The sequence below is a fragment of the Emys orbicularis genome, chromosome 11 (genome assembly GCF_028017835.1).
Source record: "Emys orbicularis isolate rEmyOrb1 chromosome 11, rEmyOrb1.hap1, whole genome shotgun sequence".
Lineage (NCBI taxonomy): Eukaryota > Metazoa > Chordata > Testudines > Emydidae > Emys > Emys orbicularis.
The window spans coordinates 44782876-44799849 of record NC_088693.1 but is presented as its reverse complement, the minus strand read 5'-3'; the positions used below and the strand labels follow the sequence as shown (position 1 = coordinate 44799849).

Genomic DNA, 16974 nt, shown 5'->3' with positions numbered 1-16974 from the left:
GGATGGCCTTGTAAAATCACCATGAGAACAGACCAGCTGTGGTTTCAAGATAGTTTTTGAGAATCAATATCTAGGTCTGTTTTTGAAGGAACATAAATGCCAGATTCTATCTTTACTCTGTCTGTAAAATGTAATGAATGATAACTGGAACAGCTGGCATTAGAAACAAATTGGCAGACTAAAATATATTTATTGAATGCATAAACTGTTCTATCTAAAGAGAGAAGCATATAATAGTCAAGTGTGCCCATTTACCTATTGGCAAATGGTTTCAATTAAAAAAAATTGTCCATTAGTATTCAGCATGCAAAAGCTGAGAAACAAATGTATTAGAATAATTAGCATCATTAGAAAGAAATAAACACAAAATGAATTTAACCACTGATTTTACCAGCATTATATAACACTGGTAAAGTGACTACATTAATAATGCAAGCTTGCCTTCAGTATGCATAATCTTTTACTATGAATACCAGGGATGCCTGAAATTAACCTAACCAAGGACCCACATTGGTAACTGTGAGGGGCTGGATTAGAGCTGCCCTCCTCTTTTGTGTGTGTGTGTGTGTGTGTGTGTGTGTGTGTGTGTATATACATATATATATATATATATATATATATATATATATATAGCTATAGCTATGACCAGTGGAAATTTCCCTGTGATCCACTGCAGTGCTCCATGTAGAACTGAACGTGGTCTGTAAGGGGGACTCAGACCAGTGATCAGTTAAGTGCTTCCCAGTGGGGTTGGATAGAGGACACCAGGGCCCAATAAAGAGACAGGAAGAAGAGAAAGCAGGGAGGGAGTTCCCTGGGAAAAATTTGCAGAATCCCCTGGAGATGGGGAGGCAGGCCAATCTGGCTGAGGAAAAAAGCTGGGGGAGGGGTAGCGGCGTCTCCTGCGGCTAGCCCTGAGGAGGCAGGCAGGCAGCCAAAAGGGAGGAAAAAAACCCCTCCGGATTAACAGCTTGGGGAGGCCTTCAGAGGAGAAAGCCCTGTAAGGCACCACTCTGTAAGGGTGGGAAAGGGACTCCACAGGGCCCAAGTAGGGGTGAATCCTTTGCGGAGGGTTACTTTAGATTTTGGAGTCCAAGTTTGAAGAGGAGCCCAGGTGGGGCAGAAGATTGTGTTCATTATTCTTAATTTGTTGGACACTATTGGTTTGGACTTTCATTTGCACAATAGCATCCTGAAACAAGCCTGGAAGGGTGTTATTGTCATGAGAGAGTTATGGAGTCTCTGTTCAGGAGCTTTAAAGCTGGAGAGTGAGGTGGGACCAGGCAGCAGTGCCATGGATGGCTACATGAGGTGCCCTGTAGGTGCCAACTTAATTACATGTGGGACAGGATTGTGCAGCCATAGAGCCTGCTACCTACTTATTCCAAGGGACTCCCTCACCACCATTTGGAAGCATGGTAAAGTCATAACTGTTTCCAGCCCAGCTGTCAAATGTGGCCTTTTAGAGGGGTTCAGTCTCTGAGCATGCCCCTCTTCAGCATGGTGCACCACTGCCATGCTGTCCGCAGTGTCCCTGCAGCTTGCTGGAAATAATCTACTCACAGCCACAAGTCTTGAAAACAAGACTCCACCTCTCCTGGGATCCAATTTATTCAGCATGGTCCAGCTCCCAAAAGAGCCTCCTTTTTGTTCACCCCTAGGTTTAGGGTTTCTACAGCCCTCCTTTCTGGGATTGCTTGGTTCAAGGCCTGGCCTCCACAGCCCCCAGGCCCACCCCATTAGTTCAGGGTTTCCACAGCCCTTTATCTGTGTGTTTGTCCTGGCAGAGTCCTCCTCTTAGCGAGCTCTCCCTCATTGGGCTTGGAGCCTCCTTTTTGATGTACACACCCAGTCCTCTTCCCAGGTGAGCCTAATAAACAAACACCTGTTGGGGCCAGCTGGGAGAGAGAGGAGCCTTGCCCCTCCCACTCTCCAAGGCTCCTGGGTCCAGGCCCTTAAGGGAACAATAGCCTAGCTTTTTCCTATATCTTCTCCCTCCCAGACACAAACTGTTCCTAGGGACCATCTTCCTCTCACCCAGTGTCCATTTGAATTGTTCTGGACACCTTGAATGGGGTAACTGGCCTCTCAAACTACCTCTTCTTGACTTACAGGCCTGTTCAATGCATTGCCTGACATTTCTCTACTTGAGAGTGAGGGAATTTTAAAGTGGTCCCAGGGTTGTGAGTTCAATCCTTGAGGGGGCTATTTAGGGATCTGGGGCAAAAAAAATTGGTCCTGCTAGTGAAGGCAGGGGACTGGACTTGATGACCTTTCAAGGTCCCTTCCAGTTCTATGAGATAGGTATATCTCCATATATTATGAGTCCCAATGACACTTTGCAGCTGTCACCATGGAGATGCGGAAGGGCCATGTACTATAGTTGGTCAGAAAATTGTTATTTTTCCTGCAGAAAATTTTGACTCTTTGGAGAAAAGTAGGGTGAATATCAGGGGGGAAGGAATAATACTTTTTGTAAACATGGGATTTTTTCAGTAAAAATCTGTTTAAACTGAAAACGAAGGGGCTTATCAATAGAGGAGGAAGAAGTCAAGAGGTTCCTAAGCTACAGGTCTTAGGAGGTAGCATGGCAGCATTTTCAAATCAAAATATTTTTGATTTTGGGTGTTCAGTTTTTCCACAAAAAATCAAAACTTTTTGTAGCAAGCTGACACTTCTCATGAAAAATTTCATTTTGTCAAAAACCCAATTTTCCATCAAAATGTTTTGACAGAAAATGTTCAACCCACCCTACATATACCCTGATGTAAATCTCTTCTCTGACTCTGCCCTTCCAAGTGCTGCTGTCATGGGGTGGAGGATGAGAGCAGGATGTTTCTCTCCAGACCTCGGTCATGAGAACTCTCAAAGCCCTATCAGTAGGAGCAGATGGTATGGTTCCCTGCATAGCAGCAGACCTGATGGGAGGATGCTCTCCACAGCACCCAACTCCAGTGGGAGGGAAGAAACTAATCACTTTGTTCCCAGATAATTAAAGCAGTCACACCACAAGCTTGAGGGTTGAATAGCCTCCGCAGTGAAGAAAGAATATGGAGTTGCGACTCCCACCATTCACATATGTTGTCATCTTCTCCCCTACTCTGGCCTCTCAGTTTCACAAGTTTCTGGTATGGAATTACTCTTTTTCCTTTTGACTTGAAGAACCCAGCTAACTTCTCTTAGACGTATTGGCCTGGCACTTGCCCAGCATCTGTGGCATTCTGGGGTTAACACTCAGAAGATAGCTAATATTTTAGACTGAATAGAACACTTAGGAGTATCTCCTTGACTTTGTACAGATTGTGCATATGCCTAGGCAAATTGAATACATAGACAACATTATTTATATAGCTACGCCACTATAAAAAGATAATGTAGGAAATAATGATGCAAGCCCATAAAAGGAAAACAAAGAAAGCAGTTTAAAAAAAAAAAAAACACACACACTGAAGATTGTCTTGCAAGATTAATTTTCTTTTAAAATTTGCATGAGCTTGGTAATGGCTCATTAAGCCTGACCATTAACATTAGTTTGATGAAGCTGGTTTCTAAATTTCATTTAATCATCCAGCCTTAAAATCTCTGTGGTGTAAAAGTTATCATGAGATGAGCCGGTACTTCTCTTTTTACGACTAATAATAATGGCACTTAACACTTACTGAACACAGAACTTCACAAGTGTTAACTGATTAGTCCCCACAGCACTCCAGTGAGGTAGGTAACTAAGCATTAATGAAATGAAGAGAAAGGAAGTATTATTATGATTAAGTTAAATCCTCAAAGCCTTACTCAATTTTTACTCCAAGCCTGATTCTGATCTCATACCTGTGTCATTAAGGAACCACTCCTTTGATATCAGCAGTGTTACATGTGTAACATTGGTGTAATTGACATCAGGATCTCTGTTCTTACTCAGGCAAAACTCTATTGAAGTCAGTGGGGCTTCTGCTTAGATAAGGAGTAAGTGTGAACTTCAGGGTTTGGTTTTTTATTATCAGTAGATGGAGAAACTAAGGAGAAAAAGATGGGGATTTGCGCAATGGCACAGAAGGAGTCATTTTCAGAGTCAAGATTAGAATGCAGTTCCCAGTACTGTGCTATCATTCAGGAGATAAAATGGGGAATGTAAATAGTTCTTTAAAAGATTGACTTTTTGTATGTCCTTTGAGATGGGTTTGTTACTATAAGGCTAGCACAGATACTGCTGAGAACATAAAGCTATTTACCACACTTGTCTATGTATTGCGCAATATTTGTTTCAAATAATGGGTTTGTTGGATCTATTCCTATGTCTAATAATTTTATTTTTGCAATATCAGATATGTAGTTCCTATTTTGAATACTGAGTAAAAATTACTAATCTTTTCTTTAGTCTGTCTTGTGCTGAGATAGATTAAAATATTTGTTTTTGTTTAAAAAATTTTGAGTCAGGAATAATGGTTCCATTGTGTATTAAAGTGTTTCCCAAAGCCCTGCTTTCAGTGAGGAGAGATTAACACCTGATTCAGACTCAGACTATCACATTCACAGAGAGTATGTGAGTAGCATCTAGGGAGGTTTCTGAGATTATGATCCTGTGCTTAGCACAATAATGAATTAGTTTTCTATTATTTCTGATTCTCAGTTCGATCTCTGTCATGAGAATTTTAAGTTCTCCTATCTTCCATTCTTATTAGTCTGTCATGAGAATGAGTTGTTATAGATTTTAATTTGCCTTGTATAGATTCCTCTTCTCATTATACATTCTTGTGATAATACCTGTAATAACAGCAAAAATTGGCACTTTATTAATCTATTCTCATGATAAAGACCTGAGATGAAAAACATGTATAATACAATCAACTCTCTAGACACACTGAAGATTTTAACATGAACAAGAAATAGCACAGTAGTTATCCTTTCTTATGGTAAAGGGCATGAAACACTCTAGACTTGTTCTTGTGATAACCCGAACATTGTAATTTTGTGGTTCATCTTGAACACTGCGGCAGGCAGAGCTGGAAATATTGCAGGTAATCTATGGCCTTCCTTAGACAATACATATATAGTTTTAATCTATATAGCCCCTGCATTTTAGGTGTGTTGTGAATTAATTACATTTGAGTTGTATGCTATATCTTTAAGGCTCTAATTTGGGTTTGTTTGTTTTACTGGTCTCCAACATTGCAGGAGAATGTGTTGATTGGCTGTATAATGTTCTAACAAATGAATATCCAAAATACATGAGCATGTACTAGCTTCAGTAGAGATTTACATTCAAGTACCTGAGCATATTTGAATGTAAATTTTAAATGTGGAATGATGGATTCCCCCCTAGAACTGTTTCTCACCAAAATTTTATGAAATTGCTTGAGTGTGTCAAAGTACAGAACTGAATTCAAAGGGTAAGTTTTTGATACACTATCTGGGAATAGCCACACTTCCATTATTATTAATAGTTTATGTTGAAAATATGCCAATAGGAGAGTTGTGGATAACAGAAAAGATATCATACTGAAAATGTATCCCAAAGTAGTAATATTGTGCTATTTGGCATTCTGCTTAGAAAAAACAAATTTGTTTATATCTCCCCACCTCCCCCACGTATAGTCTTTGGAAGATCAAGTATGGGACCTGTTACGTGAAGCAGACAAGACTGCAGAGGAAAACAAAGAGCAAAGCCAAGTGTATGATGCCATGGCACAGACTCTGGGGGATGCCTGGGATGCCCTCATCATTATGCTAGAGAAGCGAAGAGCACTTCTGAAACTTACTGCAGTATTTTTTGAAAATGCTCTGGAGGTTTGTATTTAAAATGAAATGCTGCTTAATTTGAAACAAATCCCAATTCCTCCAAGAGTTTGTTGCATTCTATTTCTACTGATGCAAAGGGTCAATTAATTTAAAAAAAAAAAAAAAAAGCTGCATTCCTGTTTTTGGGTATTCCAGGATGAAAATGAGCAGAACATTTAGAATGAATATCTGTAAAAATGTGATGTCTCTTACTAATGTTTTACTTAAAAAAAGTAGTAGTAATGAAAAATAATTAAAAATTAGTCTGTACCTATATACTGCACTGGGCATGGACATGACCTAATTGATCTCTTTCATTGTCTAACATTCAAATTATTTGACTCTTTGAGGGCCAAATTCTTAAACCCATGACTCAAGGCTGTGCATTAAAATGTGTGTGTGTGTAGTTATCATAGTTGTGCTTGCAAATAAGACCATTGCCTGTCTAGCCATCTGCGCACAGACAAATATAAGAACCACATGCAAAAAGCATGCACAGCAGCCAGGGGCGGCTCTAGGCACCAGCAAAGCAAGCACGTGCTTGGGGCAGCCCATTTGCAGGGGCGGCAGGGATCCAGCCTGGGAGCTGAGAACCAACAGGGGGCCCTGGGAGCTGTAGTTCCTTGGTTAGCTCCCTGCCTATAGAGCCAGCCCTGGAGCAGGGAAAGAACTACATTGAATGCCCAGCATTCCCTTGGCCACTACCAACAGGAAAGAGGGGGAGGGAGTGAGGAAGCTGAGACTTCATGCTGCAGCCTGCTGTGAATGGAGAGCTGCACGGGGAAGGGCAGGGATACCATATTTTAACATTCAAAAAATAGGACACTCCACAGGGAGGGAGGGTAGCCCCACCCTGCCACCATCCACTCCCTCCGACTGCCCCCCACAGAAACCCCAACCCACCCAACCCCCCTGCTCCCTGTCCCCTGATCACCCCCTCCCGGGACCCCTGCCCCTAACTGCCCCCCAGGACCCCACCCCCTATCTAAGCGCCGCTGCTCCTTGTCCCCTGATTGCCCCCTCCTGGGACTCCTGCCCCTAACTTCCCCTTGGGACCCCATCTAAGCCTCCCTTCTCCTTGTCCCCAACTTCCGCCCTAGGACCCCACACCCTACCTGTCCCCTGACAAACCCCCGGGACTCCCATGCCTATCCAACTGCTGCCCGTCCCCTGACTGCCCCCCCGAAACCCCTGACCCATCTAACCCCCCTTCTCCCTGCCCCTGACTGCCCCCCCGAACCTCCAACCCCCCAGCCCCCTTACCATGCCACTCAGACCAGCGTGTCTGGCTCCGCGCAGCGCCAGACACACTGCTGCATACATGCTGCCGTGCTCCCCCGCAGAGCCACAGCCCCCTTCCTCCCCGCCCCCCCCCCCAGCACCTGCCTTCCAGATTTGAACACCTCAAAATTCAGGAGTGCTCAAGCTCAGTTTGGGCAGCTGTTACTTCATTTCTTCCAAATCAAATATACTGATCCACTGTAACTTGCTGTAGAAAAAGTAGGATAAAATTGAGCAAGAAATGCTTCCCAGTGGTTATTAGGACTGGAATTGCTATTTTCAACAGCCATTGCGTTTTTGTTTGTTTGTTTTGTTTGTTTAAAAGGAAGACAGTGATATTACATTGGCAAATTCTCCATAGAAAGAAAGAGTGGAACAAAAGAATAATAAAGGCACCTCAACTTTTCCTCATTTATGTAGGACAGTCTTATAATATGCATCCAGATATCCTCCAATCACACAAGCTGAAAATGGTTCCACTTTACTGCAGTTCTGTAACCATATGGGAACCAATCCTGTCTGTGTTCTGTGCATATCTAAAATTCCTGCTGAATGACCTGCCGTGGGAGTGAGTTACCAGTGACCCAGGGCTGCAGCGGAAGAAGGGTGCAGGTGGGGGGGGGGGGAGAGAGCCCAGGGCTGGGGCAGCAGGGGCTATGGGGGAGGGGAGAGCCCAGGGCTGGGGCGGCAGGAGGGTGCGGCGAGGAGCCCAGGGCTGGGACGGGGGGCAGCCAAAATTTTTTTTGCTTGGGGCGGCAAAAAACCTAGAGCCGGCCCTGACAGCAGCACAAAACCGGAGTCCAACTCCTGGAAGATAGGAGATTAGTAACAATTCTCCCAGTCTTATCCCTCTCCCAGCCTGCCCATGCCCCTGTATGTCCCACCCCTACTCACTTCTGCACAGGCAGCTCATGCAGGGTGAGACTCCAAACCCAGCGGTATGTACACTCCCTGCACAGCCCACTGAATTCAACTATCCCTTACCTTTGCATTTGCAGAGGAGTGGGCTGGATTTGCCCCAAAAGTTGAGTGCACAATTACATGGGGCTCTCAAGTCTTTGTTTCAAAGAGTTTACACATGGCACAAGACCAGGAGTGGGAGAACAAGGGTTGTTTTAATCCACCTTCTTGGACCCCAGATCCTGGGGCTGATTCTGTCCTGTCCTGATGCCTGGTAGAAATTAGAACAGCAGCAGGGCTGAGGCAAATTCTGCTGATTCCCAATAGTATCCACAAGCTATTCCAGCAGCCAGGGATCAGCCAGATGCCCAGGCCAAGTCCTAACATCAAGGAGCCAGGAAGAGATTGGCATAGGAGCCACTATGGTAACTCACCACTTCCATAGTGTTCCCCAATGCAGGGGAAATCCTTAACAGACTGGTTGAGCTGCCTTTGAGGCTGCTGTGTGCCATGGGAAAATATAAAGCAACTGGAGCAGGGCCAACGGTCTGGCCCATTATGTTTAGTCATGCCTAGGTTAGACATAAATGTCAATTGTCCTATAGACTTAAACGACAATACTAGAATTTTATTTTTGAAATGTTTTCTTGTAATGACAACATGCAATTCTGTGAAATCTTTGCTTTCTTATGATAAAGCACAAACATTATCTCAAGGATATTCTTTAATGAAAATCAAATTTAGATCCCAAATGTTGAAGCATAATGGATTTGTTGTATAGGATAAAGATCATGAGTAAAAGGGTGGAATGTGAGAATAGGCAAGCAAAGCAGAGAGCTTAATTTTCATCTTCTTTTTAAATTTCATCATAGGTTTCAATATCCTTGATGACGCTGAAGTCCAAGTGTGAACTTTAATGATTTGGTCTTCCTTAATTTAGCAATCCCGTTACTAGAGATGGCACAAAGCTGCAAAATTCAAGTCTAGATTTTGAACAACCCAGTGTTTGATGTGGTCAGGTCTGGGTGCTGGTCACACTTATAGGGATAGAAATCATCTGCAGAATTCAGATTCTGGTCTGGGTTTGGATGCTGATCCAAAGTTCAGGGGTGTTTGGAGTCAGGGTATAGTAATGGCTCTAATAATTACAACTAAGCATTTATCCCACTGAAGGAACAGTATGACACCAGAACTAGAATATACAATTAACCAAAAGAATAACTTGATGTAAGCTGTAATGTTAATTCACTGTCACAAATCTTTGCTAATGCAGTTAAGGTTGACCAGCAGTGCCTCGTACCCTTCCAGAACATCAAAGGCACCTATACAAAACCCCCAAAATACCAACTTAAAGCACACATCAGCATTTTCTATGGTTTGTCAGCTTCGCTTGAGCAACATCGTCATTCTAACTTTTACCCTAAATAACTTTTTAAATATGGCTTCCTGTAGCTGAGATCAGTCCTCAGCAGGTGATTTCAGTTTAGAGAAGTTCAGAGTCATAGTTGACCAACTGTGTACAAAAAGTTATAAGAACTGTAAAATGTTGACATCACAATAGGTGGCTCTATCTCCAGGACCCCTAGATCAAATAACCTCAATTTTGGACCATTAACTCTCCCCTGCAGCCCCAGGAGACCCAGCAATTTTCAGGACAATCTGAGAAAGTATTTGGATTTTAGAGCACTTAGAAAAAACAGCTGTTAAGGTTGAGACTAGCTTACTGCTTAACGATCATGGTGCTATGACCTCACTGTAATTTGCTTATTAATCTTTTACAATAACATTAGTGAGTTTAAATTTACTACCAATTTTTATCTTCAAAAAATGAGATTGAAGATTGTATCTGCCTCCAAAGTTTTCCCCAAAGATGGCTGGAATTTGGATTTTAATATGCCAGAGAGGATATGGAGGGGAGCCTTGAATAAAATCTGATTGTGAGGGGGGGGAAGCTTCATTCAATATCTGATTAGGGGGATTAAAAAAAAAAAACAACAACTTTAAAATTCATAGGGGGCCTTTAAGAGCACTTTATCAATGGACCGGAGGCAGAGAAACCATAAGAGAGAAGCAAAGCCTCATAAAAAGACAAACTGTAATCACAATCCCATCAGAAAACATCCAATAAGACAAGGGAATCGATTCAAATCGGAACCTCATGAAAACAGAGGACAAACAGCTGCTCCCAAAAATGTATACTAGGAAGTTGTAATTGATAGTCACCAGAAATATTTGATACCCTTTTTTGCTAGTCTGAGAATTTGTCCCCAAAGGCATAGGTTAGATGTACTGTGACATTCTGTACTCTAAGGATTGTTGTATTATGCTTTCTCTCTCTTTGTATTCCTAATGTAGTTTGCTATTAAAATTGACCAAGTGGAGGATTTCCTTCAGAATGCCCAGGAGTTTGAGAACACTGAATCTTTGAAAAAGCTCCTTCATCAGCATGAGCATCACACAAAAGGTAAGGAATAGATTCCTTTCTTTGGCCAATAGCTCACAGTCACATAGTTAGCCGGTTGAATTTCTAGGCTTTGAAAGATATTTTTGGTTTTCCCAAATAAATTCTTCTCTCATGAAAATGTAAATGTAAATGAAAATGGAAAATTCCATCAAACGTAGTGAAGTTCTTGGATTTGTTTTAAAAACATTTCCTTACTTAAAAAAAAATAAAAAAAATAAAATAAAAGCGCAACCCTATGGTAGTTTCTTTAATTGCAAAGAGAGCTCAGAGAGTGAGTATTGCTCAGTGCTTGGCAATGTCACACCTGCTAAATACAGATCTGACAAGCATTGTTAATTAATAATGGTTCCCTAAACAACTGTTCCTGCTCTCTCTCTCCTCCCCTCTGCTGCCTCCCTATTGTTTCCTCTGGCTCCTCTAACTCTTCCCCCTCCTGGCTTCCCCACATTACTTCTTCATCCAGCTACCCTTTCCTGTGGGATGAAAGTGGAGGTGGGGAGCATTCTGGGTGGCTACCAGCCAGCCTGCTATAATCCTGTGCCCCAGGGTTGAGCTCTTCTAGAAGGTTGGGGTGGGGAATGATGCATTGGTGCTGATATCTCGTAGCAATCCCACAGCCTCTTGGGTGTGTACACGGGGAAGTACTGTCTGACGTATGCAGCCTCCTACACAACAGTTGAGCTTTTGGAAGTGTATGGGGCAAGAGGAGTGGAGTGGGCTGGGAAATGAGCTACTGCTGGCCTCTAGACAACCTCAGACTCCAGCTGTCTGTATTGGCTTCCCTGATGTGTGCTTCTGGCTTTGTAGAGCTGCACTCTGTATAACTCCCTTGCTGAATTGTCTTGTCCCCGTGTGCAGGGAGGTTCCATTAACAGCCTAAAGTGAAGTTACAGGCAGTCAGATGGCAGCCAGGAAATAAAGTCCTCTACCCCACTTCAAACACCCCCCCCCCCCCCACAACACCTCATGTACCGCTCATTTGCACATCTATGTTTTCTTCGCGATACTAGACAAATTTCTACAAGAAATGCAGCAGATGGGTCATTAATCTTAAAATCAAGATCTTTGTGTGAAGCATTTTCTGCCATGCCAACATACTAATCTTTTAAAAGTGGGGGGCAGGTGCCTTCCCACCGTCTCAGAATCGATCTCTTTGCACAACTAAGTACAATTGCAATCTATTTTAAAAGACTAATCCCATATAAATCTGTTTTTTCCCCCCCACAAATCCATACACTCCAGCCGTGTAATTTTAACTAAATGTTAATGGAAACCTGTTACAGGAAACCTAACAACTGGCAGAAAATATAAACTGCAGTTGATTGTTCAGTAGTAGGGTAGCAACTTGAACATTTTTGCATTGTATAAGAAATCTAGCTGCTTCAAATGCTGGCACTCTGAATCAGATGCAATTCTACTCAAGAGACTTTAGTGAATTGAGCTCAGGTAACTTTAATATGGGCTTGGTGGTCCCAATTCAATCTTTATTGAACTGAAGTGCTCATCACACAGCAATTTTAGCTTGGAATACCTGGCAGTGACCGATTGTCATTGCTGAAAAGAGGGTCCATAATTGAAACAATCAAATGAAATTGTTTTCGAGGGAAGATAGGCTTGAGAAGGATGACTTTTACCTATAGGGATAGAAGAGGTAGCAAATGCTCCCTTTCTTCTTTGTTTATATCTTTCCAAAGTGCTAAGAATTTGGAGGATGGATAATCATAATTAATGAAAATCATGTTTGTATTTGTCTCTATGAGAAAGGCACAGCCTACTTACTCAGCAGTAAAGTTGCTGGAAAGAATGGCCTTCTTTACGAAGTGTTGGAGCTACCAGGCTATGGTGACGAGTCTCTTAAGTTTAAAAAGTAAACTTCGCTGTGTGCCAGGAGCGCACCTGACTGGGGGTGGGGAAAATGAGTAACTTTGCTTTGGAATTATCCCTGTTAAATTCCAAGTTTTTATTCTAACATTTATGGAGAAACCTCCTAAGAAACAAAGCGTTGGTCACTTCATCCAAAAGTAGTAGCAGACTCAGGACCGCTTGTGCAGGATGTCATCTTGTAATAAACGTTTTGTGTACTACTGTCCTCTGCTAGATGGATTGTTTCAGACTTGTTCAGATGCTTATTAGAGCTGGTTGGAAATTTTCTGATGGAACATCTTTCGGTTGGAAAATGCTGATTGGCCTAAATCAAAATGTTCCACAGGTATGTGATGATTTCAGTGCAATACAGATGGAAACAAGGCAGGTTTCCTGATGGCTTGGCAGCCCAAATTTACAGGCTCACAGATCCTTGGTAGCCTCTCAGGTGGCCTGCCAGAATTTCCAGACTCCCAGACACTGGGGCAATCCTTCTAGTGGACTGCTGGGGCTCCAGACAGCTCAGGGAGTCTCAGAAAGATTTTGAAAAGGTCAAAATAAAGTGTCATTTCACCTGTTTTCAAAATAAAATGTTGGAATTTACATTCAATGGAGAATCCTGATTTTTTTAAATTTTTGGATTTTTCCATGGAATTGGAATTTGTTTCCAGACAGTTCTAGTGCTTATATTGAAGGTTCTTTGGGCTCAACTAGAGAGTGGAGTTTCTTCATAGCCAACTATGATTGGCCTTGGAAATGCCTGAGTATTTCTCTCACCACCTCTACTCTGAGGAACTGGACTCTCACCGAGTCCCTCTCAAATACACCCATATTAGTGACAACAAAATCATTTCCATAATACTTAGCCTGTCACTTTGGCCTTGTTCAGACACATTCCAAACCCCTATGCTGGCTTCCCCATATGCGCTACATCAAATTCAAGCTTCCTGTCTTTGACTACGAATCCCTGCATAGTCTGACTTCTGTCCGTCTCTCTGCTCTTGTCTCCGTTCATGCTCTGAACTCTCACTTTCTGCTTTTCACAAGCTGTATGCATAACTACCCCCTGCAGGTACTTTTCCAATGCTCATCTACACACCTTATTGCATGCTTGAGACTCCCTTCCTCAGTCACCACATCACTCTCTCCTTCAAATCCCTCCTGGAAATACCTTTATTCCAAAAAACCTAAAGCCCTAGTCCTGTCCTCATTGAAATGTCTGCTAAGGGTTCTTGTGCTGCTGGACAATAGAAGAAATGCAGCTAGTGGGTCAGTGAAGTATGTTGATCCAACCTGCCGTGTGTGTTGGTGGAGGGCATCGATGGGCAGCGACTCCAGCTACAAATAGTCCATATGGATTATAATAGCAGTTGGAGCTAGGTAGTAGAGGTGCTCCCAATCAGAGGAAGGATTCTGTCCTTCCCAAACATCTGTATAGTTATTGTATACAAAGCCCTTTACTTGGGTTTTGTACAGAAGATCAGAATTTCTAGAGGCTTCTGGTCTACAGAGAAAGCAAGGTAGGCAGTTATTGTTCTGCTTTGCAGTGGTCTGCAGAAACCTCTTACTCCAAATGAAATAAAAGGAACTAAACCTTGAGAAAACAGTGCCACTGTTGAGTTTTCAGGTCAGCTTTCATATCATGAGTCAGAACAGAGAATGTCACCTATGGAATCAATAACTCATTGTTCCTCACAATATGTTTGCTAGTGCTTTGTCTAATCGAATTATGAGGCCTCCCTCAAGTTCCTTGGAAGACTATTTCAATACAGACAAATTTTACAAAATGCACTTTCTGGAAGTCATCACCTTTTATTGCATTCATATGGAAGGTGTATGTACATATACATACACACACACACTCTCTCTTATTCTTATTCTAAAATAAATATACACAGAGAGAGAGAGATGAATGTACACACCCCCCCCCATATGAATGCAGTAAAAGGCGGTGACTTCCAGAAAGTGCTGAGAGAGAGAGATGTAGGGTTAGAATGGACCTCAAGAGGTCATCTAGCCGAGCTCCCTGAGCTGAGGCAGAACCAAGTATACCTAGATGATCCCTGACAAGTGTTTGTTCAACCTGTTCTTAAAAGCCTCCAATGATGGGGATTCTGTGACCTCCTTGGAAGCTTGTTCTAATACTTAACTATAAGGATAGTTAGAAATTTGTTTCTAATATATAACTTAAATCTCCCTTTTTGTAGATTAAGCTGATTACTTCTCATCCTACCTTCAGTGGACAAGATCACCGTCCTTTTTATAACAGCCCTTAACATAGGCCTGGTCTACACCTACAACTTATGTCGACCTAGCTACATCACTGAGGGCTGTGAAAAATTTCATACCCTGTGCGATATAGTTAGGTTGACCTAACCCTCATTGTAAACACAGCTAGGTCAAAGGAAGAATTCTTCTGTCAACCTAGCCACTGCTGTAGACACAGCTAGGTTGAGGGAAGTATTCTTCCATCGACTTAACTACCACATGTGGGAGAGGTGGATTACCTACATTGATGGAAAAACCCCTTCCACCAATGTAGGAAGCATCTACACCACAGCAGCACCATAGCTGTGCTGCTGTAGTATAGACATATCCATATTTAAAGACTGTTATTAATCAGGTCCCCCCTCAATCTTTTTTTCTCAAGACCTCATAGGTCATTTTGTCTAGACCTTTGATTACTTTTGTTGTTCTCCTCTGGACTCTCCAGTTTGTTCACTTCTTTCTTAAAGTGTGGTGCTCAGAACTGGACACAGTACTCCAGCTGGGGCCTCACCAATGCTGAGAAGAGTGGGACAATTACCTCCCTTGTCTTACATATAACACTCCTGTTTATTCATCCCAGAATGATATTAGCCTTTTTTGCAATTGCATCACATGGTTAACCCCCAAATCCTTTTCAGCCTAACTAGTTATTCCCCATTTTGTAGTTGTGCATTTGTTTTTCCCTTCCTGAGTGTAGTATTTTGCACTTATCTTTATTTAATTTCATCTTGTTCATGTCAGACCAATTCTCCAATTTGCTAAGGCCACTTTGCATTTTAATCCTATCCTCCAAATCGATAGCAACCCCTCCCAGCCCCGTGTCATCCGCAAATTTTATAAGAATATTCTCCACTCCATTATCCAAGTCGTTACTGAAAATATTTAGTAGTTCCAGACCCAGGACAGATACACACACACACACCCGTTTGACAGCGAACCATTGATAACTACTCTTAATGTATGGTTTTTCAATCTAACTTATTCTAGATCACATTTCCTTAGTTTGCTTACCAGAATGTAATGCAGGACTATATCGAAAGCTTTACTAAAATCAAGATATCTACTGCTATCCATTAGGTCAGTAACCCTGTCAAAGAGGAAATTACATTGGTTTGGCATGATTTGTTCTTGACAAATCCATGTTGACTGTTACTTACCACCCGACTATCCTCTAGGTGCTTACAAATTGCTTGTTCCAATATCTTCCCACAATTAAAGTTACACTAACTAGTCTAATATTTGCTGGGTCTTCCTTTTCCTCCTTTTTAAATATGGGCCCTTCTCTGGTCCCCTGGGACTCACCTTTGAGTTATCAAAGGAACTCAGTGGTTCCACGGTTGCTTCAGCTAGTTTCTTAGGTACCCTACAGTGAGTTTTATCAGACCCTGCTGACTTGAATACATCTAACTTATCTAAACATCCTTTCCCTATTTTGGCTTTTATTCTTTTCCCCCTTATTAATATTAATTGTATTGATCATCTGGTCACAGTTTACCTTTTTAGTGAAGACTGAAGCAAAACAGGCATTAAATGCCTCACCCTTCTTGATATCATATGTTATTAGCGCTCCTTCCCTGTTAAGTAGAGTACACTTTCCTTCATCTTTCTCTAGTTCCTGAAGTATTTATAGAACCTCCTTGTAGAGCAGCGGACTCACCCCTGCGGCACCTCCTGCTGGTCACTTCTGGGAATTAGCTCTTCCAGCATCCTGGAGTGCCCCCTGCAGGCTAGTGATCCACCTGTCCTCTGGCCCCCATGTCCCTCCCAGACCCCAGTGCCCTTTGCTCTGGGTGCTGCCCCCTGGCAGTACCCACACACACTGGGTCTCCCCTCATAGGGGAACCCCCACCCACTAACCCCACCTCACCTCAGTACCAGGCCACTGCCAGTCACTATCAAGCCCCCGCTCCCTGGGGCAGACTGCAGTATAGGCCACTCATCACAGGCAAGGTTGGGTTTGGACCTGATGCCTTGGCCTACCTCTGGGCTGCCCTCTGCAACCCCCAGTACCTTTGGCCCAATGCTAGGCCCACAGCCTGGGGCTTTCCAGGCTGGAGCTCCCCAGCTCCTCTGCCTCTCCCCAGCCCTGCTCCACTCAGGTACTCTGTCCCAAGCTCCCTGCAGCCAGGCCCTTCTCTCTGAGTGCAGAGAGAGACTGGGTGGGCTCCTGGCTCCCAGCCTTCTTATACAGGCCAGCTGGGGCCTGATTCGGGCGTGGCCCAGCTGTGGCTACTTCCCCAATCAGCCCAGTAGTTTTTCCCTTTGCCCCAGCCCTCTGCCAGGGCTGTTTTAAACCCCTCAGGCAGGAGCCGGGTAACCACCCTGCTACACTCCTATTATTGCCTTTTATGTCCCTGGCTAGGTATAACTCATTTTTGCCTTCACCTTTCTGATTTTGTCTTTACATGCGTATGCTATTCTTTTGT

At 42.9% G+C, this 16974-nt stretch overlaps 1 protein-coding gene across 1 annotated transcript in view; it reads left to right on the top strand.

Annotated features, from left to right (window-relative positions):
* CCDC141 (coiled-coil domain containing 141) overlaps positions 1 to 16974 on the top strand; it is a 104189-nt gene that overhangs the window by 23919 nt on the left and 63296 nt on the right. Inside the window, exons 3-4 of the mRNA XM_065412914.1 lie at positions 5590 to 5781; positions 10309 to 10417. Of these exons, the coding sequence (XP_065268986.1) occupies positions 5590 to 5781; positions 10309 to 10417 (301 nt within the window). The remainder of the gene's footprint in view (positions 1 to 5589; positions 5782 to 10308; positions 10418 to 16974) is intronic.